Consider the following 16,453-nt stretch of genomic DNA (forward strand, 5'->3'; position numbering starts at 1 on the left):
GTGTTGTTAACTATGTCCTCTTGTACTGTTTTTGTGCAGAGTTGATTTTAAAACATACCAAACTGTGAAAATAATACCGAACAACCCCAGTACTAGTTGGAGGACTTACTATAAACCACAAATGTGAGTCCGCTTGCCCACCACACACAGTGAGCCGATTGTTGATGTCAGATGTTTATCACAGCGCAATAAGAGCAAGGATCCAGACAGCTCTTACTGAATGCCCAGATTCCCCGAGGGAATAAAGGCAGTGAGTCGTTAGTTGGGGAATGAGAAAGGGCATGTGCAGTATGCGTCCAGGTTCCAGGTTGGTGCATGGTACTCACAGCCTTCGTCAGGCTGGTCAGCAATACTGTGTTCTGTATGTAGAAAAGTGGACTTCAAAACAGCATAGGGCTAGATGTGGGTGGCAGTGACGACCTTCCCTGGGCCTTGAACGCCCCTTCCACACCATCAACAAACCACTTGAGATAATACCAACCACTACTGGAGAGCTTTGTAGGGCCAGTTGCAACCTCCGTCAGTTCACCGAGTTACTGTAAGTGATGATTTTAGCAACCATCAAGGAAGGGCAGGGACACCTTAATGTGAGGGTGGGAGGCTGGGGCCTGCCAGTGACTTGCATCTGCCTTGGAGGCACTCGTATAGGTGTGCGCTTTCAAAGCAGAGGTACGGCACAGCGTTCGTATCCTTGGGTGTTTCCGTGTAATGCTTCAGGTTGTGTGTAGTTTTCTTGGCTGCACATCCCCATGGTGGTAGGCAATAGGCAGTGCCACACATCTGGCGTGATGTGCTTGTGTGTGGACTCCAATGCCGCAGGTGCTGAAACTCGCCCTCTGCAAACTGAATGCCAGCATCCTGGACTAGAGTGGGTTGTGCACTCATCTCTCTGTGAAAGCCAGCAGAGCTTTTAACCTGTGTTTCATGAACAGGAAAAATTGACCCCTGTGTTTTTCTTCCAGTGATTCCTTATCGGTCAGTGATCATCCCCATCAAAAAACTGAGCAACGCGATCATCACCTCCAACCCCTGGATCTGTGTGTCGGGAGAGCTGGGGGACACGGGCGTGATGCAGATCCCCAAAGCACTTCTCGAGATGACTTTCGAGGTAGGCCGGCCGGCAGCCTTCCATTGGCTCTGCTCTCAAATCACAGTAAAGGGACGTGCAGGCGTGTGGAGCTGGTTTGGTGGTGATGCCGTCTGAAGCAGATACACATAATTTATTTTTGTGTTTGCGCTGTTGTTTGTTGTTAAGCTCCACTTTCCCCTCATATTGGGCTTTCCCAGGCCCTACTCCACGGTGCCCGGTTCTAGCCCAGAGCCTAGCCCATGGGCACACCGCGGTGAGTGCGTGCCCCACAGTGGCCGCCTCGCTGCCTGAACCTCCCAGTCTGTCTGCAGAGGCTCACGGGAACTGATGGCCATGCTTCCGGCTTCAAGACCATGTGATGACCCTTAAAGAGTTATATGCAGAAATGCCTCTCGGTGCTCGGGTCTGTTTTCAGTGTCACCTGCGAAGTACGTTTGTGTGCATAAGCACATGATGCTGACGTGCAGGCAGAAGACAGGAAGCTGCTGTTGATTGAGGATGAAGTTGTAACTAGATGTGCAGTTCTGCTTTTCCTTTGGATACCAGAATAGCAGTTTCTACCGAGAGTCGTAATTCCCCCAAGACATAGCTTGGCCCACATGCAGCCGGCTTGCAGCCGTCTGTGTGCAGAACGCTAAAACCCATGGCTTTTCCTTGCCTGCCAGTCGTGGAGCTTAGGCTGCATTAGAAAGACGGGAACCACGTTGCAAGGACCTTCATCACTCTTTTCAGACTCTGTCTCACTCTCACACATAGACATGCTTTTTCTCGCTGTCTGTTTACTTGAAAGGCAGAAGGACAGAGAGCGAGAGACAGAGCCCTCCTGTCTGCTGGTTGTCTGTGCAGCTGCCTGCAGAGCCAGCGTCAGGGCCTCTGCATGTGGCAGCAACTTCACTACTTCAGCCACGATAGTCTACCTTCCCAGGCATCTTAGTGGACTCGAGAGAGTGCTCCAGTGTGAGATGCCGGTGTCCCCAGCAGCAGTTTGGTCCACTGTGCTGCAGCTGCAGTGCGCTTGCTCCCCAACCGCTGCACTGTGAGTCAAGATGCTATTCCGTACCCAGCCTCCCACCGAGAAACACGGAAGTCAAGGGCTTGACGACGTCAAGAATCCTCCTGTTCTCACAGCACAGTCTGTTGGAGTGTGTGATCTTTTCATTTCCAAGTTCTAAAAGCCCTTAACTAACATTTATTTTTACAGTTCCTGGTTTACAGTACTGGTTTATTTTGTACTTGCCCGCCAAGGGCCAGTTAGGGCATTGATAACTGTAATAGTATTTTTAGCTGCTTGGGTCTGCTACAGTCAGAATGTATCACAGGAAATAAGCAATTTGTAGGTTTGAACTGTGTGCCATGCTAGTGGTGTGATGAAACCTGCTGCTGCCCTCTGTTCAGTGGCTCTGCCAGCCACCTTCGGTCATTCAATAGCATCTCAGGCATTAGAGCCAGCCTGATCGGTGTACTTAATAACAGCCCCAGAGCACGACAGTAACAATGCTAAGGAGACCATGGGAACAAAGCTTAGCAGGGAAGATGGGCTTTGGTGCTGTGGCAGTGCTGCGGGGCGGGGAGAAAACCTTGTGTTTGTGGAGTGTGGTGCTGTGACACTCCAGATTCCCACTGGGGGCTTGGGACGTATCCCCTATGAATAAGGAGACCTGCTACATGCCTCCTTTTTTTGCAGTCACTTCCCAGGCTTCTAGAAGATGCTGTCTGAGGGCAGTTCTGCTTTAGTATCATATTGGAGCCAGAATAGCGTTAGTGTCAAGGAATTTTAGACTGTAGTTGTGTTCTAACCTCTGTGTAAGTCTGTCCAAGCATTGTCCTTCTTCTGCTTCGCACAATTCTTATTTCTCACTGCACGTGTCGTCTCAGTGATGTTTCTGGGTTCCACAAGTTACAGTCTCATGTTCCTTCCTCTCATGTTCTAAACCACTCATTCATGTCTCTGGCCCAGGACCCGAGAAGCCCACCTCATTTTGCAGCCCCTGGCCTTGTATCTCTCCTGGCATTCTATGAGGGCTCCCTGAGAGCAGGGCATGGGAGCGAACATATTTCTTATGTAGCTGAAAACGTTCTGTAGGATGGGTCACTGCCGCTACACTAGTGGAACCCGAGAGCTCCTGCTGCAGCTCAGGGGGAGGGCGGGTGCGGCCAGGCAGCGAATAACTTTGGTCCTGTCCTTCCAGTGCCAGAACCTGGGGAAGCTGACGACTGTCCAGCTTGGTCATGACAACTCAGGGCTGTTGGCCAAATGGCTGGTGGACTGTGTCATGGTCAGAAACGAAATCACAGGACATACGTACCGGTGAGTACGTGGCCTTGGCAGCCATGAATTCTTTGTTCTATGACTTTTAAAATTGTTTTCAAAACTTTCCCACTGCTGTCTGAAATTTAGTTTATTTTGGGATTTTGTTTTGTTATGTTTCCCTTTTGTATACACAATACAAACTGTCCTCCAAGATACTTTTGTAAAAAACAGATTGCATTTGCTATTCATGCTTAGTCCACAAATGTTGAAGAGATTAGTTTAACTTTGAGAAAGAATAGTGAAGCTTAAAATAATTTCAGTAAGAGGAAGTCCATCACTTGGACTCTGCTGGTGTGCTCCAACATTGCTCTGTGGGTGTATGCCCCCACTTCGTCCTGTGACTTAGCTCTCCTATTAATTTCTAGTTTGAAAATATTCTTTCATGAATGGGCATTTAGTGTAAACAGTGAAGGGGCTTGTGACCTGTATAACAGTTACAAGGGTTTGGTTTCCAGCTGCCAGATCCAGCTGCAGAGTCCAGCTTCCTGTAGCCCCAGGAGCCAGTGGTGACAGCTTGAGTAATTGGAATGCTGGGCCCGACTCAATGGCTCAGTGGCTAACTCCTCGCCTTGCATGCACTGAGATCCCAGTGAGCATTGGTTCATGACCCGAATGCTCCACTCCCCACCCAGCTCCCTATTTGTGGCCTGGGAAACCAGTAGAGGATAGATCAAAGCCTTGGGACCCTAGCCCCACATGAAAAATCTGGAAAAAACTCTTTTTCTGACTCCTGACTTCAGATCAGCTCAATTCTAGCCATTGCAGCCACTTGGGTAATGCATCAGTGGATGGAAAATCTTTATCTCTGTCTCTCCTCTCTAAATATGCCTTTCCAATAAAATTAAGTAAATATTTAAAAATAATAATAGGGCCTGATGCAGTAGCTTAATGGCTAAAGAAAGTCCTTACCTTGAACACGCTAGGATCCCATATGGGTGCCGGTTGGTGTCCCAGTAGCCCCGCTTCCCATCCAGCGCCTTGCTTGTGGACTGAGAAAATAATAGAGGACGGCCCAAAGCCTTGGGATCCTGCACCCATGTGGGAGACCCGGAGGAGACTCCTGGCTCCTGGCTTCACATCAGCTCTGTTGCAGTTGTTGCGGCCACATGGGGAGTGAATCAGCCGACAGAAGATATTCTTCTCTGTATATATGATTTTCCAATAAAATCAATAAATATTTAAAATAATAGTGATTGGATTGCTGTCACCTGCATGAGCAACACGGATTGCAGTTCTCTCCCAGCTCAGCCCAGCCCAGGCCTAGCCATTGTAGGCCTTGTGGGAGTGAACAGCAGATGGAGCTCTCTCGTCTTTTTCTTTCCTGTTTCTCAAATAATAAAATTGAATCTTTATACATTCTTTCCAAAACTAAGCAGAAAACTTTAATACAGACTAGGTAAAAGAAACTTTGTTTTTTAGTATTGGGAAATGTGATAACAGTTTGTGGTTCAGTAGGGAAAAAAAATTTTTTTTACAACTTTTTTAAAGATTCTTATATTTATTTGAAAGGCAGAGGGACAGAGTGAGCGAGATAAATCTGCAGTCTGATGATTCACCCTAAAGATGCTGACAGTGTGGCTAGGCCAGGCCCAAGCTGAAAGACAGGAATTGCATGTGGGTCCCCTGGCGGGTGGAGGGACTCCAGCACGTCAGCCGTCATCTGCTGCCCCCTCAGTGCGTGCACAGGAAGCTGAGTTAAAAGCAGAGCACCTGAGACACGCACCCCGTTCTCTGATAGGGGCTGCAGGGGTCCCAGTGAGCTCTAACACCTGCTCCTCCTACTTCCGAGACCCATGCTGAAGTGGTTATAGGAATGAATGGTCCAAAGTCACTTTCCAATACTTCAACAAAAATAAAAATGAAATATGGATAAAATGTAAGTCTAGGTGAAAAGAATAGGAGTGTCTGATAAGAGAAAGATCTTCAAAAAGTTCTTGGAAAATGCATATTATGAAACAGCCATTTGAAGATTTCAAAGATGAGGGGCTAAAATTAACTTGTCTTTTAACTGTATTTACGCATGAACTTTGTGAAGTGCCTTTGTACTATCCTCTGATTTCTCTGCATTTTGGGAAACATTTGTACTTAAAGAACAACCCAGAGCCATTACAAGAGTGGGCTTTACTCCAACACCATTTTTAAAACTAAAGTTAAAACAAGTTAAAAATTCCTGATTCCAACATTTTCTTCTGCCCTCTCAGCTTCCCCTGTGGCCGGTGGCTGGGGAAAGGCATTGACGACGGGAGCCTGGAGAGAATTCTGATCGGTGAACTGATGGCTTCAGCCTCTGACGAGGACCTGGTAAAGCAGTGTCGCACTCCACCCCAGCAGAAGTCTCCCACCATGGCCCGGAGACTGAGCATCACCTCCCTGACAGGAAAGACGGCCAGTGAGTCGCTGCTGAATTTTCCAGTGTGCTTCAGGTGTTGCAAGCTTCATGTGGGCATTCGATGGGGAAGGACACTGAGTTATGGCAAGTTAAGCCACTGCTTGATGTGCCCACTTCCCGTATTGGAGTACTAATTCATGTCCTGGATGCTCTACTTCTAGTATAGCTTCCTGCCACTGCGTCTGGGAAGGCAGTGGGTGATGGCCAAGTAGTTGTGTTCCTGTTGCCCGTGTGGGAGAGCTGGGTCAAGTACCTGGCTGCTGGCTTCTGCCTGGCCCGGTCACAGCTGGTATAGATATTTGGGCAGTGAACCAGTAGGTATAAGATTTCTCTGTCTCTTGCTCTCTTTCTGTCACTCTGCCTTTCAAGTAAACAAATACATTTTTTAAAGATTTATTTATTCTTATTAGAAAGGCAGAGTGACAAAGAAAAGATTTTCCATCCGCTGGTTCACTCCCCAGATGGCTGCAACAGCCAGAGCTGAGCCAATCCGAAGCCAGGAGCCACAAAAAGCAGCTTCTTTCAGGCCTCCCACATGGGTGCAGGGTCCCAAGGCTTTGGGCCGTCCTCAGCTGCTTTCCCAGGCCACAAGCAGGGAGCTGGATGGGAAGCGGACCAGCCGGGACACGAACCGGACCTAGACCAGAGTTTCGGTGTTTGAGCGCCAAGTGGTTCCCTTGCAACCGTTATTATCCACTGTACCTACTTCTGATCCTAGATGATATATGTTTACCACCTCTTTCTTAGTTTTTATTTACTTATTTGTTTTAGTTTAGAAGGTGGAGATGGGGCACAGAATTCCATCTACTAGTTTATTTCTCAAATGTCCATGGTAACCAAGGCTGGGCCAGCCCAGAGCGAGGAGCCCAGAAACCATTCTGGATTTCTTTGTGTCAGATCAGGTGCTCAAGCAGTCACCCACTGTCCCAGGATGCACAGTATCAAGAAGCTAAAATCAGGAGTAGAGGTGAGGGTCCACGAGTGTGACACAGCATCTCAAGGTGCTGCCTACAATGGCCACATCCCCTTTGAGCTCCCCTATGGTTCAAGTCCCAGCCGCTCCACTACTGATTCAGCTGGCTGCTAATGTGCCTGGATAAGCAGTATAAGTTGGCCTAAGTACCTGATCCCTTTCCACCCACATGGGAGACCCGGGTGGCAGTCCAGGGTCCTGACTTTAGCCTAGACTGGCCCCTAGCAGTTGCAACCAGAAGATACCTGCGTCTTGCTCTCTTGCTGTCTTTCTCTCCCTCTCCCTCCCTCCCCGCTCTTCCCAGTAACTCAGACTTTCAAATAAATAAGTAGGCCTTGTGTATAAAAAAGAAGACGCAGAGCTGAAACTCAAGTTGGACATTGGATGTGGACTGCAGGTGTTCACCATGGCATTTAATCAGTGTGCCAAACACGGCCTCCTTTGTCTTGTAACCATTCTTGGAATCTGGTAGGCTCTGGTACATTAGATCTCATGTAGCCAGCCCACCAGCTTACTGAGGAAGGTATCCGAGAGGAGTAGACTCTGCTGCAAGATTAAAGCAAAGACAGACGAGCCAGCCAGGGAGGGAAGTAGGTCCCACACGGTGCCTTCCTCTTCCCGCAGCTGGACTCGGAACTCCGGGTCCAAAGCCTCAACATGTGACCGGAGGGCAGGACGCAAAGGCAGGAGCATGAAGGAGCAGGCAGCAGCCACGCAGGGGTCTGGGTATGCCCTCCCTCTGCAGGCTGACTGCAGCTATTGGCTGATTCAGTGTTCCTGGGAAGTGGGTGTTTCTCCTGCTTTCAGCTAAGGAAATGCAGAGAAACCGAGCCTCACTGAGAGTTAGTTACTGAATATGAGTGTTCTTACACATCTCCCACCTTCTTTCACCATGGGGGAGTCTTGCCAGTGGCCAGCTTGAAGTGTATCTTGCACAGGCGGACACAGTTGATCCTCGAGTTTCTTTTTTTTTTTTTTTTTTTTTTTAAAGATTTATTTATTTTTTATTACAAAGCCAGATACACAGAGAGGAGGGGAGACAGAGAGAAAGATCTTCCGTCCAATGATTCACTCCCCAAGTGAGCCACAACGGGTCGATGCGTGCCGATCCGATGCCGGGAACCAGGAACCTCTTCCGGGTCTCCCACGTGGGTGCAGTGTCCCAATGCATTGGGCCGTCCTCGACTGCTTTCCCAGGCCACAAGCAGGGAGCTGGATGGGAAGTGGAGCTGGCGGGATTAGAACCAGCGCCCATATGGGATCCCGGGGCGTTCAAGGCGAGGACTTTAGCCGCTAGGCCACTCCGCCGGGCCCATCCTCGAGTTTCTTTGCCTGGCATGAGAATATAGCAATTGTTTATTTATTTTACAGAACCCAGTGCTGGACAGATCCAAGAAGGCATTGGAGAAGCTGTGAACAATATCGTGAAACATTTTCACAAACCTGAAAAAGAGGTAAAACCTAGTAGAGTGGTGGGGCTGTAAATGCCCCTCCTGCACCCAGCACGGCCACGTGTGGTGCTTGGCTCTTCCCATAAGCTTCCAGTAGCAAGCCACAGACACGCTCGTTAGGAGTTCCCCTGCCCTCATTGCACAAGCAGGGCTTGCTCTTAGGCGCACTGTGTGTCATGTCCCACAGAGAGGAAGCCTCACGGTCCTGCTGTGCGGGGAGAACGGCCTGGTGGCAGCCCTGGAGCAGGTTTTCCACCATGGGTTCAAGTCAGCCCGCATCTTTCACAAGAACGTCTTCATCTGGGACTTCATAGGTAAATAAGGGCCATGCATGCTGCCAGGTTTCTTTTCTTGTTTTGTTTTTTTTTTTTCTTTTCCTAAGATTTATTTATTCTTATTGGCAGATGGATAGAAAAGGAGAGACAGAGAGAAAGATCTTCTGTCCACTGGTTCACTCCCCAAGTGGCCACACAGCTGGAGCTGAGCCAGTCCAAAAGCCACCAGCCTGCAGCCTCTTCCAGGTCTCCCACACGGGTGCAGGGTCCCAAGGCTTTGGGCCATCCTCGATTGCTTTCCCAGGCCACAAGCAGGGAGCTGGATGGGGAGTGGAACAACTAGGACATGGACCAGTGCCCATATGGAATCCCAGGAGGTGAAAGACAAGGATTTAGCCACTAGGCTACCATGCCAGACCCATGCTGCCAGTTTTCTTAGGAAAACTCAGTAACCCCAGGATTTGAATGAGTAAAGGTTAATGATAAGGGAAGCATATTTAGGAACAAATACTCCACATCCACCGTTTTTCATGTGTTTAGTGCCCCATATTCTACTCTATATGCTCAGAAGATGCACCAGTAAACAAAGCCGATCCCTAAGGCTGACAGACTCACACTGTGATGGGGGTTGGGTAGCCAACAATCACAAAAGCAGAGCAAGTAGGAACTGACTCGGAGTGGCAGCAGTCAGCCATCTGGAAAACAGCGGGGCACAGAGAGAAGAAATGGAGTGGGTGCATGCCTGCAAAGGGGCCGCGGTGGGCTTTGCTGCCCGGACAAAGTGGGCGACGAATCCCTAGAGGTGATTCAGTGAGCTGTGGGGGAGGAGGGAGAGCTATGTGTCTGCTGAAAGGACCAGCCATGTGCAGCTGCCAGGAAACATTTGCTGACCCAGTGGGGCTGAGCTGAGTGATGAGGGCCAAGAGATTCAGAGAAGATCAGATTGTGTGTGCCAGACCCAGCCTCTGTCCACCCTTCTGGGTCACCAGAAAGACTTGCCCTTTATCCTGAATGAAATGGAAGCCATTGAAAGACCTTGAGCTAGTTACTTATTTTTTAAAAGACTCTGGCTTGGGCCCGGTGGCGTGGCTTAGCAGCTAAAGTCCTCGCCTTGAACACACCAGGATCCCATATGGGCGCAGGTTCTAATCCTGGCAGCTCCACTTCCCATCCAGCTCCTTGCTTGTAGCCTGGGAAAGCAGTCGAGGACGGCCCAAAGCCTTGGGACCCTGCACCCATGAGGGAGACCTGGAGGAGGTTCCCGGCTCCTGGCTTCTGATCGGCACAACACCGGCCATTTCAGTCACTTAGGGAGTGGGTCATCGGACGGAAGATCTTCCTCTCCGTCTCTCCTCCTCTCTGTATATCTGACTTTCCAATATAAGTAAATAAATCTTTAAAAATAAATAAATAAAAATAAAAGACTCTGGCTGTTTGGTAGCCAGAAGGGTAACCACTGGTCGCAGGTGGCTGTTTAAATTGATTTAACTCCACTTGTGTTTAAAAGTGGCTTCCTTCGCCCCCTGCTACGTTGCACTGCTCTGGAGCCCCCTGTGCTCCGTGGCTGCCCAAGGGGCCTCACAGGCAGAGGCTTCCAGCTCAGGGCTGCCCCAGCCTGCTCGGCGTCAGGATCTCTGGTTGGTATGCTGTTCTTCTGGAATCCCCAGTTTGTCTAATGGAGCAATCAGTCATTCTTGCGTTTTAGAAGTCAGGCCTCCATGGGATGGGTGATTTCATCTAACACACAAGTTTTAGACAAAGAAAGCCGAGTAGAGAGGTGGGGCTTCAGGAGCGATTGTTTTTCCTTGTGGAATGTCTGAGTTCTTAGTGCTCCTGCCTGTGCTGTGTATCCGCACCTCTCTCCCCGGAATGTACTTATCCAGGAGCACTGTGAGGCCCCTGTCGCATAAGGGGACATCTTTGTGGCCATCGTATCACTACTAGTTACTCTTAGAAAGTGTAAGTCTTGGGCCGGTGCGGTAGCCTAGTGGCTGGGATCCTCCCCTTGTAAGTTTCATGATCCCGTAAGAGGCACCAGTGCATATCCCAGCTGCTCCACTTTCCATGCAGCTCCCTGCTTGTGGCTTGGGAAAATAGTCAAGGATGGTCCAAAGCCTTGGGACCCTGCACCCATGTGGGAGACCCGGAGGAGACTCCTGGCTCCTGGCTTCCGATCAGCTCAGCACCATCCATTACAGCCACATGGGGAGTGATCATCGGAAAGAAGACATTTCTGTATGTCTCTGCTCCTCTCTGCCTTTTCAATAAAAATAAATAAATCTTAAAAAAAAAAAAAAAGAAGTTCCAGTCTCAGAGTATTTTGTGTTTCTTTTTGCCACTGCATCAAGATATTTGAAAAAAAGAGTAAACTTTTCAACCCTCTGGAACACAGTGTAGGTTAGTAAGTAAATTCCTGCCAGCATATTGTTTTCCAATGAGACATGGAGTCTGGAACTTGATCTGTAATCAGTGATAAGATAATGACATTGACCCTAAAGTTTGCAGTATTATAAACATCATTGGTGTTTTAAGAATGCATTCATGGGCCCGGCACAGTAGCCTAGCAGCTAAAGTCCTCACCTTGCACACACTGGAAACCCTCATGGGTGCTGGTTCCAATCCCAGCAGCCCTGTTTCCCATCCAGCTCCCTGCTTGTGGCCTGGGAAAGCAGTGGAGGACGGCCCAAAGCCTTGGGACCCTGTACTCACATGAGAGTCTTGAAAGAGGTCCTGGCTCCTGGCTTCGGATTTGGTCTGCTCTGGCCAATGCAGCCACTTGGGGAGTGAATCACCAGATGGAAGATCTTCCTCTCTCCTTCTCTCTGTATATCTGACTTTGCAATAAAATAAAGAAAATAAAAATAGATGTGTTTTTATTTAAAGATTTATTCTTATTGGAAAGCCGGATATATAGAGAGAGGAGGAGAGACAGAGAGGAAGATCTTCCATCCAATGATTCACTCCCCAAGTGACCACAACGGCTGGTGCAGAGCCAATCCGAAGCCAGAAGTCAGGAACTTCCTCCAGGTCTCCCACGCGTACCAGTGCCCATATGGGATCCTGGCATGTTCAGGGCAAGGACTTTCGCTGCTAGGCCACCATGCCAGGCCCTGAATAAATCATGAGTGTTTCTGTGGAGGAAGTGCTAGTGTGCACTGTAAAGCAAGTCCGTTTTCCTTGCGCAGAGAAAGCAGTCACCTGTTTTGAAACCACTGACCAGATCCTAGACAATGAAGATGATGTCCTTATCCAGAAATCATCCTGCAAAACCTTCTGCCACTACGTGAATGCCATCAACACTGCACCCAGAAACATTGGGAAGGACGGCAAATTCCAGATTTTAGTGTGTCTTGGAACACGGTATAAAACCCGTTTTTCCTATCTCTCCTGCATGTTGAACGGGGGTCCAGAGAGCATTGCTCTACATCATGGCCCCCCCAAGCTGTCCCTTGAGTTCCTTTCACTGTGCGATCGCAGCTTGCTGGGTACCCTCCTGTGACCTCCCCCCACCACACAGAGCAGCGTGCAGTCCTGCGATTGTGTAGATGAGGAAACAGTTGAGAAACAGATGCACTGGCAGACTTTGCCAAGGTCAAACAGCAAGAATGAGACAGAGCCAGGCCTCGCAGCCATCCCAGCTCTGGGTCCGGGCTGCAGAAGCCCTAGCAAGTCAAGGTGCATGGGAGGCTGGACACACGTGCATGTGTGAAGCGGGGGTTACTGTATAGACCCTGTGGTACGACAGACCACTGTATCACTTCTGGTTTAATGTCATTGTGGGTGCAGTTCTTGCTATGTGAGTGCCAACTCTTTGACTGTTCCCTATCGCTTTACTCTATTTAATCTTTATTTTTATGTATCATTATTTTATTTGAAAGACAGTGAGCAGCAGACAGATGGTCACATCTGTTAATCTGTGCCCCAAAGGTCCACAACAGCCAGGTTGGAACCAAGAGCCAGGAATTCTACCCAGGTCTCCCACATGGGTGACAGAGACTTAAGTACTTCCGGCATCACCAGCTGTCTTCAAGGGGTGCTTGTTAGGAAGAAGCTGGAATTGGAAGCAGAGCTGGGCCTTGAACCCAGGCACTCTGAAAAGGAATGCAGGCATCCCAGCCAGCATCTTGCGCTGCTTGGGCCCGTGCAGCTACATGGGAAATTTGGATGGAGTTCCTGGTTCCTGGCTCCAGCCTGGCTGCTGTGGCCCTCTGGGGAGTGAACGAGTGGATGCCAGAGCTCTTTCTCTCTTGCTCACTCTACCTTTCAAATCAACACATATATACATGCTATCAGCACTGTAAAAGTGATGCAGAAAGTGACGTTCTGTCTCTTTGTAAAGTTGGCAAGATCAGAATTGAGAACTTATTTATTACACATAGATTGTCTCATCCACTTGGGGGATCTGAGGGACTTCTTCGGTTTCTGCCCATGTCTCCTGTTCTCATTTCCTGTCTGCTCACCTCAGGGCTTGGCTGGGTTCTGGAGCAGGCCCCAGCTCCTCGCAGCTCACATTTGTCTCTGTCTGGGTCCGCAGGGATCACCTCCTCCCACAGTGGATCCCACTGCTGGCCGAATGTCCCGCCATCACTAGGATGTATGAGGAGAGTGCCCTTCTGCGAGACCGCATGACTGTCAACTCCCTTATCCGGATCCTGCACACCATCCAGGACTTCAGCATCGTCTTAGAAGGCTCGCTGATCAAAGGGGTGGATGTGTAGCCCCGCTGGCTAAAACCTCTGTCCTGACCCCTGGCTCCTGAGCCTGCCCCCGCCGTGGGGACCCATCGCAACTTGTCTGGCTAAGTGAGTCAGTGCAGGGAGCAGCACGCCGGATGCCCCAGTTGGAATGATCCTCACTGTACAGGCCAGGCAAAATGCTGTATTGTAGTTCATTTGAACCTGGAATTTAGTATAAAATAGAGTATTTTCATGTGCTAGATGTGTGTAAATATACTATCTTCTTTAAGAAATTATATTACTCTACTAAAATACTTTTCTTAGATTGACTATTCCTGTGACTTAAAAGAAGTAGCTTAAAAACACTGGGAGTTGGGGAAGCGTGGTGCTAGTCGGGAGGAAGTCTGGAGTGCCCTCCCTTGGGCTGTGGGCTTGCTTTCTCTGCAACACAGAGGAACCAGAACACGTCCTTGCGTCCAAGCCATCCACCCATCCACCTGCTGTCTGTCCCCGTGCACTGTGTGTGTCCACAGCCACACCCACCGTACCAAGTTCTCACTTGGGTCTTCTGAGTTACAAACCATTTGATGTATTTGAATTGTGAGTCACTTTTCCAGTATTTTAGAAACATTTTTTCAGTTGGCACCAGACAGAGCCAGGACTCAAGTATTTTAAACAGAACCCACAGCGCGTGGCTGCTGTGCCGGATTCTGACTGCTTTACGCTTCGGAGCCTGAGCTGGCTTCATCCTTGGCGTTGTGTTCCTATCCTTGTTGGTCTTTGAGAGACTGTGAATGTCAAGGTGTTCAGGACCTCCAGCAGCAGGCAGTGGTCCTGAGCCCACCCAGAGCTCAGCCTTGTTAGGCCCCCCTCACTCCTCCCAGGCCCATCCCCAGGAAGCGGAGACTCCAGGAGGGATGGAATATTTTTGTGGAAGTGTTTGTTTGCCCTTGATAATGCAAATAATTGAATTGAAGGAGCCCTGTCTGGGTGTGGCATTTCAGGGCCCGCTTTGCGTTCCTCTGTGAGACTGGCCCAGGGCAGGCAGAAGCCCATGAGGGGCGTTTAGGGACTGCAGGGAGCAGGAGGAGGGAAGGCTGTGGCCTGGCAGGTCGGAAGAGACTGCCAAATGGTGTTCTGCAGAGGACTTGGGCGAGAGCCAGTACCCAGGCTCCAGCCCTTGGCCCTGAGGCTCCTGTGAGCATTCACTCATGCCCAATGCCAGTGAACCCTGGCCTTGACCTTCCAGCAGCTTTTTGTATTATTTTTTTAAGCTGTATTTATTTATTTATTTATTTGAAAGGCAGAGGGTCAAAGAGCAATGAAGAGCACGTCCATCTTCTGGCTCACTCCCCAGATGCTTGTAACAACTGGGTCTGGGCCAGGCTGAAGCCAGGAGCCACGAAGTCCACCAGGATTTCCTAGCTGGATGGAAAGCGGCTTGGTCAGGACTCACATCAGGCACTCAGATGTAGAATGCCACCATCCCAAGCAGGGGCTTCTCTCACTGTGCCACAATGGCGGCACCTGCCTGCAGGACAGGTAATCTGAGGAGCTGGGCCTGGGACATCCGCATAAGAAGAAACTCACCAAGTCATTGCCTCCCTCCCTGCACCAGGCCCTGGATTCAGGCAGCCACAGCCCATGTTGATAGGTGGAAGAGGGTGGCTGTTGGCTGTGCTGTGTTGAGATGCCAATCAAAAAGCCTGGGCAGGCCTGAGATGTGTCTCCCTGAATTGGTGCAGCTTTGTCAGGGACCTGGGTATCTGTTCTGGAGTCACCCAGAACAGTACCTGGGCTCCTGTCATGTGTGGAGATCAGAAACTACAGAATGGCAGGCTCCAGGAGGGTACAGGTGCCTTCTCTTTGAGGTGCGTCTCTGACACCCACTGCAGGCAGCTGGGGAGGACATGGACTAGTGCTGGGGCCTTGAGCCACATGACCCAGACCTGCATTTTATAGATGCGAACACTTGTTGGACCAGAGGCTAAGTTCTCACCCCTACCCTGGCTAGCCATTGCTGTCCATGCACTTACACAAGAAATAAGATTCATATTTTCTTTCTTTCTTTAAAGATTTATTTATTTTTATTGCAAAGTCAGACATATAGAGAGGAGGAGAGACAGAGAGGAAGATCTTCCGTCCGATGATTCACTCCCCAAGTGGCCGCAGCTGCCACAGCTGAGCCAATCCAAGCCAGGAACCCAGAGCCTCTTCCGGGTCTCCCACATGGGTGCAGGTTCCCAAGGCTTTGGGCCGTCCTTGACTGCCTTCCCAGGCCACAAGCCGGGAGCTGGATGGGACGTGAGACCACTGGGCCATGAACCTGTGCCCATATGGGATCCTAGTGCGTTCAAGGCGAGGACTTTAGCCGCTAGGCCACAGTACAGCTGCAGGTGGGAAAACCAGGCTTCAAAAACAAAAACTCCCCACCCCAAGTGAAAACTTTACATAGGAAACCTGAAACTTGATAAAGTGTAGATTTCCGTCTAAACTTCAGATGTTGGAGGTATTCTCATTCCTTTTGTAACGCTGTGGGATTTACTTAACGTGACGGCTTTAAAGGAAGCTCGGTGAGCACCATTGCCACTACATGAATGATGCCGGGCAATTTCCTTTGTTGGCAAGAAAATACTGCTGTGTAGGAATGTCCTGAAGAAAGGCAGGTTAATAGCAGCTGCCCAGACCCGGATGTCTGTAGCGTGTGTTGTCAGCCCCAAGGTGTTCTGAGATGGGGGGCTTCACCCTGGCACTGAGGCCCGCCCCCAGAAGGATTCCTTAGCTGGGAGGCCAGGGGTGGAGGTCTCCTGTCTGCTCAGAGCCGGGGTTTCATGGATTCTCCATTTCAGGAACTGTGAGGATGACTGAGGTTTACCGAAGCTAGTCTCTCCTTTTCACTCTGGAAGAGACAGTCAACTTGAGCTGTTGATTTCTCAGTATTACCCACAACTTTCTTGGTTAGAGCAGTCTTGAGCCCTTGTCTGTTTCTGTTAGCGTGGATGCTTTTTCCCTCTTCTGTGTTACTTCCATTAACCACTTAACATCAATAGGAGAAGGAAAGAAGTATCAACCACGAGGTCCGGTATTCCTGTGAAAAACACTGAGAAGCCTGTTGAGTTGAATGGAATCCCCAGCTTTCCAAACAGGTGGCTAATGCATCATGAAGAGGAGCCCCTCCCCAAGGTTAGACCCTGAGGCCCTTGCGGGGACCCACTGGACAGAGGGACCGTGCTGAGCCGCCACTGATAGGCAAGAGAAAAACTGTGGAATGTGTCCTTTCAGGGCTCC

General features: G+C 49.7%; 1 protein-coding gene across 6 annotated transcripts in view; it reads left to right on the top strand.

Annotated features, from left to right (window-relative positions):
- DENND5B (DENN domain containing 5B) overlaps positions 1 to 13,479 on the top strand; it is a 140,195-nt gene extending 126,716 nt beyond the window's left edge. For all 6 annotated transcript variants that reach the window (XM_058655746.1, XM_058655744.1, XM_058655745.1 and 3 more), the window contains 7 exons: positions 963 to 1,108; positions 3,280 to 3,398; positions 5,603 to 5,790; positions 8,135 to 8,217; positions 8,402 to 8,528; positions 11,675 to 11,849; positions 13,024 to 13,479. In XM_058655746.1, coding sequence (XP_058511729.1) covers positions 963 to 1,108; positions 3,280 to 3,398; positions 5,603 to 5,790; positions 8,135 to 8,217; positions 8,402 to 8,528; positions 11,675 to 11,849; positions 13,024 to 13,207 — 1,022 coding nt within the window. In that variant the 3' untranslated portion in view covers positions 13,208 to 13,479. The remainder of the gene's footprint in view (positions 1 to 962; positions 1,109 to 3,279; positions 3,399 to 5,602; positions 5,791 to 8,134; positions 8,218 to 8,401; positions 8,529 to 11,674; positions 11,850 to 13,023) is intronic.
- The last annotated feature ends 2,974 nt before the right edge of the window (positions 13,480 to 16,453 follow it).

This window comes from Ochotona princeps, chromosome 27 (genome assembly GCF_030435755.1).
Source record: "Ochotona princeps isolate mOchPri1 chromosome 27, mOchPri1.hap1, whole genome shotgun sequence".
Taxonomy (NCBI): domain Eukaryota; kingdom Metazoa; phylum Chordata; class Mammalia; order Lagomorpha; family Ochotonidae; genus Ochotona; species Ochotona princeps.